The sequence below is a fragment of the Emys orbicularis genome, chromosome 3, assembly GCF_028017835.1.
Source record: "Emys orbicularis isolate rEmyOrb1 chromosome 3, rEmyOrb1.hap1, whole genome shotgun sequence".
Classification (NCBI taxonomy): Eukaryota; Metazoa; Chordata; order Testudines; family Emydidae; genus Emys; species Emys orbicularis.
In genome coordinates, this window is record NC_088685.1 from 49932717 (window position 1) to 49944568 (window position 11852).

The 11852-nt window shown below is 43.6% G+C and overlaps 1 protein-coding gene across 1 annotated transcript in view; it reads right to left on the minus strand.

Annotated features, from left to right (window-relative positions):
- LOC135876190 (collagen alpha-1(IX) chain-like) overlaps positions 1-7026 on the minus strand; it is a 43602-nt gene extending 36576 nt beyond the window's left edge. The window contains exons 1-2 of the mRNA XM_065401393.1: positions 6797-7026; positions 419-519 (exon numbers count right to left, since the gene is read on the minus strand). Of these exons, the coding sequence (XP_065257465.1) occupies positions 419-519; positions 6797-7026 (331 nt within the window). The remainder of the gene's footprint in view (positions 1-418; positions 520-6796) is intronic.
- Positions 7027-11852: the final 4826 nt, after the last annotated feature.

Here is an 11852-nt window from a genome sequence, read left to right on the forward strand (position 1 = left end):
TATATGGCAACTTTTTTGTACTGTTGCATGTAATAAATAAAATAAGCATAAAGTTAAATTACACCTTAGAGATGAAGGTTGTTATTCAAGCTATTCTTCAGTTTCTCTCTCACACACACACACGCTTATTTTGATGCAGAGCCAAATCACTGCAAAATACTATAATGGAGGAGGGGATCACTTATTTCATTACACAAGAATTAAGGCCAATTCTGTCTGAAGAAATATATTGTCAGTTAGTAAAAGAGTGCTTAGAAAATGTCCACTTGAAACTTATTTTGATTAAAAAAAAATAGGAAAAAATTCATGGTACTTTTCACAATTTTTTTCTGTAACAAGCTGGTCAGCACATTTTTGATGAAAAATATTTTTAATCAGCTCTGAATTTATCAACTATGAAAGAAGTATGTTCACATACCTACAGTATTTGGTAAATCCTGACACAGGAAAATATTGAAAAGAGTCACCAGGACCATCAGAACTGGAAATTTCATTGTAGGACTTCTTGAGTACATGCACCTATGAAAGGAACATTTAATAGTTAGATCTGTTTATTATTAATGCTAATCTGCTACTCTCACTCAATAGTCCCTAAAGCACTAGGTTTGCTGTGATAGGGAATCCCCGCAACAGATGGGGAATGTGAGTGTATATATACACAGTATATATGTATAAACATACACACAGACACTGCATGCATAAATTAAAGACTTAAAATATGCATTGTAATTATTTTCAAAATATATGTCTAATAATTATCCATCATGTAAAGGGTCACAAATGACCCCAAATCACCTTCTATAACTAGATTTCTATGCACAAGTATTTGTTACAAAGATATTGGCTAGTTAGTTTTAACTACATTATGGATACAAACAACAGTGGTGAACTATATGCGGAATTCAATCATCCTCTACTGAGTGACAAAGATAAATATTGAACCTTACAGTTTGCTGTGAAAGGCCATACTAAGAATGGAGCTTTTTACTTTACTAGATGTACTGCATGTGTGATTAATTCATTGTCTTATTTTTCACATAGATTGTTTTCTCTTTAATGTTTTAATAATTTAATTATTAGACTAGTACTTGGATGATATTATCTACATGGCATCATCCCATTAAAAAGATTTACTCCTTACAGTTTTCAATCTAAAGCTCTATCCTACAGTCATTGATGTCAATGGAGTTTTAGTCACTGACCTCACCTGAAGCAGGATGAGGCTCAAAATTATAAACAGTGAAATATGTTTCAATTTGTTAATCTACTGCCCAGTCCTGCTGTCATTGAAATTAAGGGGTTTAGGACTAAGGCCCTTGTTAGCATCTTTGAAGATTTTCACAATATGCTGTCACTCTACACACAACAGTCACTCTAATTACTTTCAGATCAATAAAAAATATCTTCTAAAAGATGAGAAAGAACCAACCCTTGTCTTCTGACATCTAGACTTTTGGGAAAGTTTCAAATCTGTAGTTAGATGCAAATTGCGCTACTCAGCTAATCCCTAACCATTTTTACTAGAAAGTCTGCTAGCCATGCGATTGTTAATCTTGCAACAATTGATTTGGACTAACTATGCATTATCCTTTTCCTTTATTTCTTAAAAAAGAAATCAAAAGACAGAGGAGCAAGGCACTTACACATATTATTCTAGTATCATTCTGATGCACACATAATGTGAGTATCAAGGACAGCATATCAATATGCTTATATTATTAGGATACACCAGCAGCAATAATCATATGCATTTAAAGCCTAATATTGTAACCTTTACTTATGTGAGTAACAGCATTGAAATCAGTGAAATTATTTGGAGTATAGGCTGAAGGATCAGGTCCTACACCAAATCCTTCACAATATTTGTAATATACCATACATTTGATAACTAGATATAAAAGCAAGAGACTCTATTCTTAGATTCATAGATTCCAAGGCCAGAGGGACCATTGTGATCATCTAGCCTGTCCTTCAGTATAACACATAGAACTTCCTCAGAATAATTCCTAGAGCAGGAAAAACATCCAATCTTGATTTAAAAAGTGTCAGTGATTGAGAATCCACCACTACCCTTGGTAAATTATTCCAATGATTAATTACTCTCATTGTTAAGAATTTATGCCTTATTCCACTCTGAATTTATATAGCTTCGACTTCCAGCTATTGGATGGTGTTATAGCTTTCTCTGCTAGACTGAAGTGCCCACAATTAAATATTTTTCCCTTGTAGATTCTAATGAACTGTAATCAAGTCACCCTTAATTTTCTCTTTGTTATTTCATGTAAGAATGTTAATTACACAATTCAGTAATTTTAAAAAGTCATCTTTGTTAAAGTATATTTTTTCTCTAAAAAGTGGCATAGGTATTTAGTTCCTGATTATTATAGACATGGACAATGTATTCTAACATTAGTATGTTGCAACATTTCAAAAGACGCATTTATGCAAACTGCATTTCAACTAGCTGCTTCTTTTTCTTTTTCCTGGAGATTCTGAATGCAATCTCATGTTACTAAAAAATATAGGGAAGAAAACTAAGTGGTTCATAGCTAAGGTATAATGAAACTTGTTAGCAAGCACTTTTTTTTTTTTTACCACAAAACATACAGCATAATGTGCTTGTACATATCATAACAAGAAAGCACAGGTACATGGATATAGTGGATAAAGTCTCATATAAGAAGGTACAATGCCAAATGGAAGCAATAAGAAGAAAACTTACATTCTTTCTAGCAACAAATGTGGATGAGGAGCAGTGTACCTATGAGGTCACAAAGCTTTAGATTGACTCTGCTGGAACACAAAGAATATCAAGAGAAAGTACGTGGAGAAGTTGAACAAAATAGAGCTAAAGATTCCCCATACTAAGTACTTTCTTCAATCTCAGCCATTTCTTTCAGTAACCTCTTTGCTCCCCCTATAATGGCTAGAGGCTCTGCTGTCTGATCATATAGTAGCTCTCACAAGATTTTTAGGCCTCTGATAGGACAGTCGCTCCCCAAATAGAGTTTCTTGGAAAATCTCTCTAATGCTGAAGGGCAGAGGGTGTCTGGATTCCCTCCCTTTCTCCCTCCACCTCCTGTCACCAGAACTTTCAAATTTGTGACAGCTTACTGAAGGGCTGAATAAATGAGTATTTGTTAGAGTGCAAGAAGTGTAATATCTCTATGATTTGCTTTATCCAGCTTTGCCTGAACCCCTTAGATCTCTAAGCTTCATTTGATCAGATTTTCTCATAAGATTTCCATTTCTTCCTTGTTTGCAGGGCTGGTGGTACATTAAAAAAGGCTTTTCATATTATATTTAAGTACTTCCACTTGTAGTCCTATACATAAAGGACATCGTCTGCATAGTGCTGAACACATTGCCAGGCTGAGACCACTATATCTACCTGTAAGTAATACTGATTATTACTTATTACTAAGATCATATTCTCCATGAGAGAAACAGACATTTGCACAAAAGCCCTTCAGGAAGTGATCTCAGTGATCTGGGACCAGTATAAACAAATAAGTATAAGCCAATGCATCCACCATTTGGTCATCTGATAAAATATTATTAAATTAATCAACAATCACATACTTTATGAAACAGTGTGCAACAAACTGGAGAAAGTCTCCCGCTAGTTTGGGTCAGGCCCAATATGCACAAATTTGTTCTCAAGGTTCTGATCATGGCAAACACAAACACTGGGCTTAAAACAATGGTTAGGTTTGGGGTTTTAAATATGTTTTAGTTTAATGTGTTTCGAAATGTTTTGATCTTAGTTTTAGTATAGCGTTTAAAATTGCTGCTCATGATATCTTGTAAGACTCAATGTAACTAAAATTTGTCAGTTGTTTATTCATTTCTATATATTATAGATAACCTCAATAATTTCTTGCTACAATGCAGATACCACTCAAAGAACTTTTAGTTACACATGTTTAGTGAGGGAGGTTATTGGTATCAACCATCAGCCATATATAAAAGACATTTACGTATACAGAACTACAATATGTATCCTTACTGTATGATTCTCTTCTTTAGTTGTAATTCTCTTCATTAATGTAGAACTTTGCTGAAGCTATGAGAGACACTACATAGCAACAGGGTGTTATATTTTACAAGGAGTTGACAGACCTAAGACAAATATATCACCAGTGAACAAAATGGATTCTGAAGCGTCCCCCATACACTGCAGCTGTTATGCTGCTTGAATCCCAGAGATAGTGCATAGGAATATGAAATTTGGCTGTTTAAAAACTTCTTTCACAGAAGTAAGCGCTCTTCTTTGTGCTGTTTTCGTACCCACTCTTAGGCCTGGGTCCTGATCCAAAGCTCATTTAAGTCCGTAGAAAGACTCCCACTGACTTTAGCGGGCAGTGGAGCTGACTCATTGTGTTTAGTATAAGATCTAGTGAATTTGACAAACTTCTGATATTATTTTCACCTCTGTCTATAGCAGTATATAAGGCTGTTCAGCTCACCAAAAAAAAGCTTCTCTTTTTATTCAAATTGCATTTGTGGCTTCTTTTTTTTTTTTTTCTGATTAGGAAAGCATCAGAACATACTCCTTTGCAACAGGTTATATTTGGAAACTGAAGGTAAGAGTACATATTTTCTTGGATATTGCTAAGATGTGATCATATGCTAGATTTGTATATAATATTCTTAAGACATCAGTACAGAAATATTTCATGCAATTTTTCCAAGTATTTGGTTACATAAAATACACACTTTGATAAGATACTGTCAAATAGCTAAGGGGAAGTTTTGACCTCCCATTGAACTCTCTGGCCTAGATGATCTGTTCTGGTCAGCAAAGGTCTGATGGGAGTTGAGTACAAAGGTGGCTTTGCATTCCCCCAGTCCTGGGACCAACTCAAGTCCAAGTTCAGCCCCACTGCAATTTACAGTGGTCCTAAAGTGCACTCAGCTGCCTGTGGCCCAGTAATGCAGTTGCTCTAACCACCATAGGAGACTCTGGCATCAGGGAACTCTGTTGCCAGGGTCCTCACCTCTCTTGCACCCCTAGTTGACCACTTTCTCAGCCCTGCAATGACCTGGCTCTCTGGCCAGGTCACCTCTTAAGTTCAGCCCCCTTTCAGAGTAACAAAAGGTCCAGCTGAAAGTCCAAAGTAGGGTCGGGTCAGGACTGGGTCAAGAGCAGCACTGAAACTGGGGTCTGGGGACAGGTCACGAGTCAGAACTGGGGTCAGAGTCCATGGATAAGCCAAATTGAGATTGTAGTCAGAGACAGGAAGCAGGCCAAAGGGTGAAGCCAGGTTGAAGTCAGTACAAAGGTCAGGGGGCTCAGGAGGCAGGTGCAGGGCTGGAGTGGATCAGGAACAGGGCTGGAGTGGGGTCAGGGTAGGGCCTGGGCAAGGCAAAGCTCAGGGCAGTAACAGAAATGGGATCAAGAGCAGGCTGGAAGGCTAGGGACTCTGTAACACCGAGACAGCTGGAGGGTTCCTGGCCAAGTGGTGCTATTGCACAGATGAACTTGCAGCTCTAGCAGGGTCAGTGTACCTGTGCCTGGGGGTCCTCTGACCAGGGCCCTGCCAAGGGATAGGCGGCCACAGTGTGACTGCATGATGAGTCACTGCAGGCTCTGTTTAAGGGATGAGTCATTGAAGCTGAGTTGCTGCAGCCATGTCCGTGACGAGTCACTGCAGGTTCTGCTGGCACCTATTGAGAATGTGGGCACATCTAAAGGCCCCCTCCCCCCAGGATCTACTGAACCCAGATCCCAAGTAAATACCAGGGACAACAAATGATAAAATACAGACAGGAGTGAAGGTCACAGGGTCAAAATCAGGGAACCAGAAGGGGACACCAAGCAGAAAACCCCAGCCAGCACCCACTGTTCTTCAAAGGCATCCAGGGAGCCAGTGGTGGTGGCCCAAAGGAACTCTGCCTGGATATGTGACCTAAGGAAGAAGCGTAAATAGGCCCCACAGTTGCAGAGAACCTCCCCATCCAACATCCTTCTCCTGGTATGATGGACGGCCACTTTCGCCAACGTGAGGAGGAGGTTGATGAGGAGGTCTCGTGACTTCATGGGGCAATGGATGGGGTGTGCAAATATCAGGAGGTGTGAGGAGAAATTCAGCCAGAACCTAAGAAGAAGGTTCTGGAGAAGCCGGGAAAGGGGCTGCAACCCGGTACACTCAAGGTAGATGTGTGCCAGCATCTCCCTCTCGCTGCAGAAGGGGCAAGTGTTGGGGAGGGGGGTGAACTGTGCCAGGTACTCACCCATGCTCATAGCTCCCTGAAGGAGCTGCCAACTAAGATCCCTGGTGGGCCAGAGGGTCAGGATGGAATACAGACTGGCCCACCGCACCTCCCCACCTTTCATGGGTGGTAGAAGATCCCACTACTTGGTGTTGGGGTGGGACACGAGGGTGAGGAAATGAAGGGCATGGAGCACAAGCACATACAGTTGTTTCCTACTCATGGTTCAGAAATGGACCAGCTGCAGGCCGCACAGCCAGCTCGGGTGATGCGGAGGTGGTGGCCAGGGGGGCTCAGAGAGCAGGGCCCAATGGTGAGGTCGGGGGGCCAGGGGTGAGGGATGGGTGAGGAGCACTCTCCTGCAAGACCAGCTTGAAGAAGGCCTAAGAGGTGGGCTGTAAGCCTGCCCTCACCTCCTGGAGTATACGCTGGGGGACACAAGCGGTGGAGAGCCTTATGCACTGGCTGAGCACCAGGGGGTCCACCCAGGCCCTCCAGTCGTAGTCCAAGAGATCTCTGATCCTGGTGGTATCTGCCAGGACCAATCTCTGAGATACTGAGGGGAGACTCCGCCACCTACCCACCAAGCTGAGGGTTGTGTAGCAGGGGCTCCATGAGGAAATCTTCCTCCTTGGTGGCTGCCATGGACTGGTCACCAAGACCAGCTTCCAGGCCTGGAGATGGTTCTGATAGAAGACTGGCAGCTTGGATAGTTCTCGCAGAAGACCCCTCGGATGGAGGTAAAAGAGCTGCCGGTCGTAATAGAGCCGTTAGAGGTGTAGGAGGAAGGCGTGTGCCAGTGTGCTCCATGCCAGTCTACCTGCACCATAAAGGATCTCTGCAGGGCCTGGAGGCAGAAGACATGGACCTGACTGTGGAGGCAGAGCTGGCCCTGTCCCCCCTCCTCCAGGGGGGTTGAGTCATGGCAGCTGAGTGGGCAGCCATTGTCTGGCTATGGGCTTGCCTAACACCTGCCCGCCCTGTCAATCCAGCTGATGTAGTCAGTCCTGATTTCTCTTTGGCCATTCCCGTTTCTTCTGGTATTGGGAGAGTGTGACAGGATCCCAGGGTGCAACCTGGACTGTGGGACAGCTGAGTCCTCCAAAACCCACCAGCCTGGGGTATCCCTCACACTGTGATGTTAATGTCAAGCTACAAGTCTCTGACAGGCACTGCACTTACACAGCCATCCACAGGCAGGGACACACCCAACTGTGTTACATGAATGGTCTCCCAGCCATTCATGAATCATCAATAGAGAGGCTCCAGCTATTCCCCCCAGCTCCAGCCCTAAATCTGTCTTGCACTGGTCAGAAGCTTGACATAAAGATAGGCATAAAGGTCAGAGATAGTTACCTTAAGAAAATAAACATGCTTTCCAAATCCTAAACTTAGTCTAAGCAAGAGTTAAATCCAACTGCTTTTCTCACCCTGACAGATGGTACAAGCAAGTTACAGTTCCTCAATACACAGACTGGGACTACCTTCCAGCCTGGGACCAAACTTCCCCAGTCATAGGCTGTAGTGGGGCAGCTGCCCCACACAGGGAAAAAAAAACAGGGTTAAAAGCAGCACCAGGGAGACTGCGCAGAACCCACAAATCAGGAAAGGGCTTATTGAGCCCACCAGTAGGGGGAAGGCTTGCTGGAGCAGCCAATCAGGGCCACTGAGGGCCATATATAAAGGGCTGCTCAGCAGAGCAGAAGGGAGTCTCTCCCTGGAAGTCAAGGGAAGAGGACTGGCTGCCTGAAGAAGTGCCATAGCTAGAGCAGTGCTGGGCAGGGGCAGCAGAGTGTGAGGGTGAGCTGCTGGCTGACCACTGCCAGGCTGGGGCTTTTTCTATAAGGGCTGAGAGGGTGCCAGGGCTATGGGGGAAGTGGCCCAGTGAAAATAGGCAGCAGGTTGGAGGAGGGCAGTACATGGCTGCCAGCTATAGGGTCCCTGGGTCGGGACTCAGAGTAGCAGGTGGCCCTGGGTCCCCCCCCCCCTTGCCAAGGAGGAGAGTGGCTGGTATCCAGACTGCAATTTTCCCCTGAGGCGAGGGGCTGGACCTTGGACTGCCCACTATTTTTTTCCATGGATGCTCCAGCCCTGCCTATGTCCTGAGTGCAAAGTCTTTGTCCTCTGGACGTTCTTCCATGTGTTGAGTTGGGGTGGGGGAAAGGCCAAGTGATGAAGTCACTCTCTTATACTTTCTTCCAGTTTGCTGGAAAGATCTTTGCTGTGACATGGGTGTTAGTCAGCCCCCATTGGCCAAGCAGTCTCCATTGCATATGTGCCTTCTCTAAGGAGTCTCTGGGATAGTGGATTGTGTGTTGATGAGCCACTAACGACATCTGGCTATTGATGGCTACTCCTTTATTGTGACTGAAAGGCTGGTTGTGGGTGTTTCCAACCTCACAACATATTTGAGTAACACATATAGCAATACTTCATAACGTCACATATAATGACAGCACATAAAATCCAACAGGATATTAATGTTCAATGGATCAAGACTTTTAAAATGATACCTCACAAGCTATACTTTGTACAAAACATAATTATAAGACAGTAGTTAATATGGGGGTTCCAGGGTGCTACTTTGACGTACAGAGTGGGACAACCAAAGCCCCACTGCATTTCAGTAAGGGGACAATCCTGATTTTCTTACATCCTGATTTTCTTGATTAGGAATCCATATCTTGCAAATCTGGGGCCGAATTCTTCATTGACCTCGCTGATCTCAATTACTTAGCTATATCCTTTTCTCCCTGGCCTAATCTAACCTCCTTATGGTCAGGATCATAGGTGTCAAATCCGTGGGTGCTCTGGAGCTGGAGCACCCACAGAAAAAGATAGTGGGTGCTCAGCACCCACCTGCCACCCCACCAATCAGCTCCTCCCACTCCCACCTGTGCCTCCTGCCTGCTGCCAATCAGCTGTTATGGCGGCGGGCGGGAGGCACTGGGGGGGAGGGAGGGAGGGAGGGAGAGGAGCAGGTACAGGAAGAGATGGAGCGAGGGCAGGACACACTCGGGGAGGGGGGCAGAATGGGGGTGGAAAGAGGCGGGGTGGGGTGGAGGCTCAGGCGAGGGGGTGGAGTTGGGGCAGGGCCTCGGGGCAGAGCGGGGGTGAAACACACCCAGGGAAAGCAGAAAGTCAGTGCCTGTGATCAGGCTTACATTTGGGCCTATTTCCCCGTAGAGGAGCAGTTATTTCACTGAGGTTTGGTTAAAGAATTCTCCCCAATTCTCACCTCAGTCTCCATAGAAATGTCTAGCTAAGGTATTTAGCCTACTGCCAAGGATTTAACTTTGTAGACACATAGCTATATTAAAACTTCCAGGTGAACAGAGCTTCTCCCCAGCTCCTCCAACTAGAGCAGCATTCCTCTCCTCTAACGGGACAACAGCTAGCAGGAGAAATTTAGGGGCAGGACCCGAGAGTCCATGCTCATATTACTAATGCTACCTAAATTGTTGTATTCAGAGAATCCCAGTGGGAGATACCTCACAAATAAAAGATAGCATGGATGGACAGACTTCCTGCCAGCAGTTAGGATTTCCCTGCTGTCTCCTTTGCTTGGGCCATGGTGGCCTTAAACCACATTGCTGGTCCCCTGATGTAACATGCAGGATTGCCTTCTTTCTGGAACTATGCAGGAGAGGAGCTGTGACTTGTCAGCTGACATACCACTCCTCTTGGTAACTGCAGAGGTACAAAAGCCCCTTCTCCCACATTTGCTTTGTGCCAGTTCTGCACTGAATCCCTTGGGAGGTATGCAGCAGAAGCGCTGAGTGGGTGTCCAAACCCAATTGGTCGCCGACATGGGCCAAACAACCAAGTTCAGATCTACAGCCAAACTTTTCCAAAGATCAAAGGGGTTTAGATGTCTAGTTTGTACTCTAGTTATCTATCTAGATGGCTCTTATCAACATAATATTGGCACACTCTATAATCATTGGTGGATTTAATCCTCACACCGTCCCTGTGAGAGAATGGGATACTATTCCCTTTTTATAAATGGATTACTGAGGCACAAGGGAAGATCAACTGACTTGTCCAAGGACCCACAGGAATTCTGTGGCTGAATCAGGAATAGAACTCCTGCCTCCCATTCCAGTGCCACAGCCACTTTCCTACCTTATGCACATTACACATGAATAATATGTGAAAAAGGGACATTCTCCATTCACCCAAAACCACTATATATCTGGAAGGTATAACTCTAACTCGCACCTTGTTTTCATCAGTTCAAGAAATCCATCTCCATGCTTGCTGCTATAATGACTTCCAGAAAGATCAAAGAATGATCAAATCATAACTATAAAAAGATTTTGGCATTTTTCTCTTTCATCCATTGTTAAAATAATATAGAGTATGACGCACATGGGAGCAATTACTGTCAACTTCCAGCAAGATTTAAATTCTACACACTTTCTTCCTGGGAGAGCAGATTCCTTAGCATGTAGCCCCTGATAGGGTTGCTGTTGCGACAGCTGTTCACTCTTCCCCTGCATTACATGAATCAAGCATCCTCTGTGACCATGTAATCAATTAGAACAGAATAGAATATTTCAGATCTCTCTACCGCTCCTTGTCATGAGTGACATCTTGCACTTTAGACCTCAATTTACCAATGTCCTAAACACACCTGATGTCACCTCGCTTTTATTATTGGATATTATTTATAGCAAAAAATACAGAATCATGAAACTGATAGAACAGAAAATTATTATGCTACAGAAATTAAGCCCACATCATTTTGAGGCTCCTGATTTATATGTTTTCATTTTGAGTACCTGCCCTGCATTGTATGACCTTGGCAGTTTGACAGGTGCAGTATGATTTTAATTAATCTCTTGAATTTTAACATTCAAAGTTAAAACAACAAACTCTGTTCCCAGAATTATTATATCTGCCAATAGACTGGAGAGTGTTCCCTTGTTCCTCAAGCCACTTGTCTGAATAAGAGATAAAAAGAAATTAAAATATAGAGACAGTCTAAAAGCTTTGCTCAAGTAAAGGGTCACTAATCTACCTTTCTAGCAGCAATTGATACAAAAGGAATAACTTTACTGAAACAAGTATCTCAGATGGGACTCCTTGCAGAAGGTTAAAAACAAAGATCAAGAGTACCATTAGCACTGTTTGGATAGGCAGTCAAGTAGCAGTTAGAAGTAATCTCCTTCCCTCTTTGAAATGTGCCAGTTCCCCATAACCAACCTTTCCTTTCATTCACATAAAATTCACATCTGTTTCATGTCACCTTTCCTTCCAGATAACAGCACTGCACCTCACCCCCATCTCAATAGCTGGTGCCACTTCCGTTTTTTCCTCTCTGCACACCACTGCATCACTCCTGTGCCTTTGTTAACTGCTTACCCTCCCTTCTTCTTCAATGGCTTTCCCAGTCTTCCACTCTGTCCATAGAAGGTAGCCTCTCCTACAGCCCACTGCATCAGGGGCAGATGCCTTGCAAAGGACCCGAGCCAGCTTTTCTCTATGCTCTCCTGCTTCAAAGCAATCACTTCTGGAAGGGGAGTGATAGGGGCCAGGAAACTTTCCGCATGAACTTTTCCTCTGTTTTTCCCCTTCCCATCTCTCCAGCATAGGTGAATCATAGAGACTGTGATCAGTTGCTCCTGAAGACT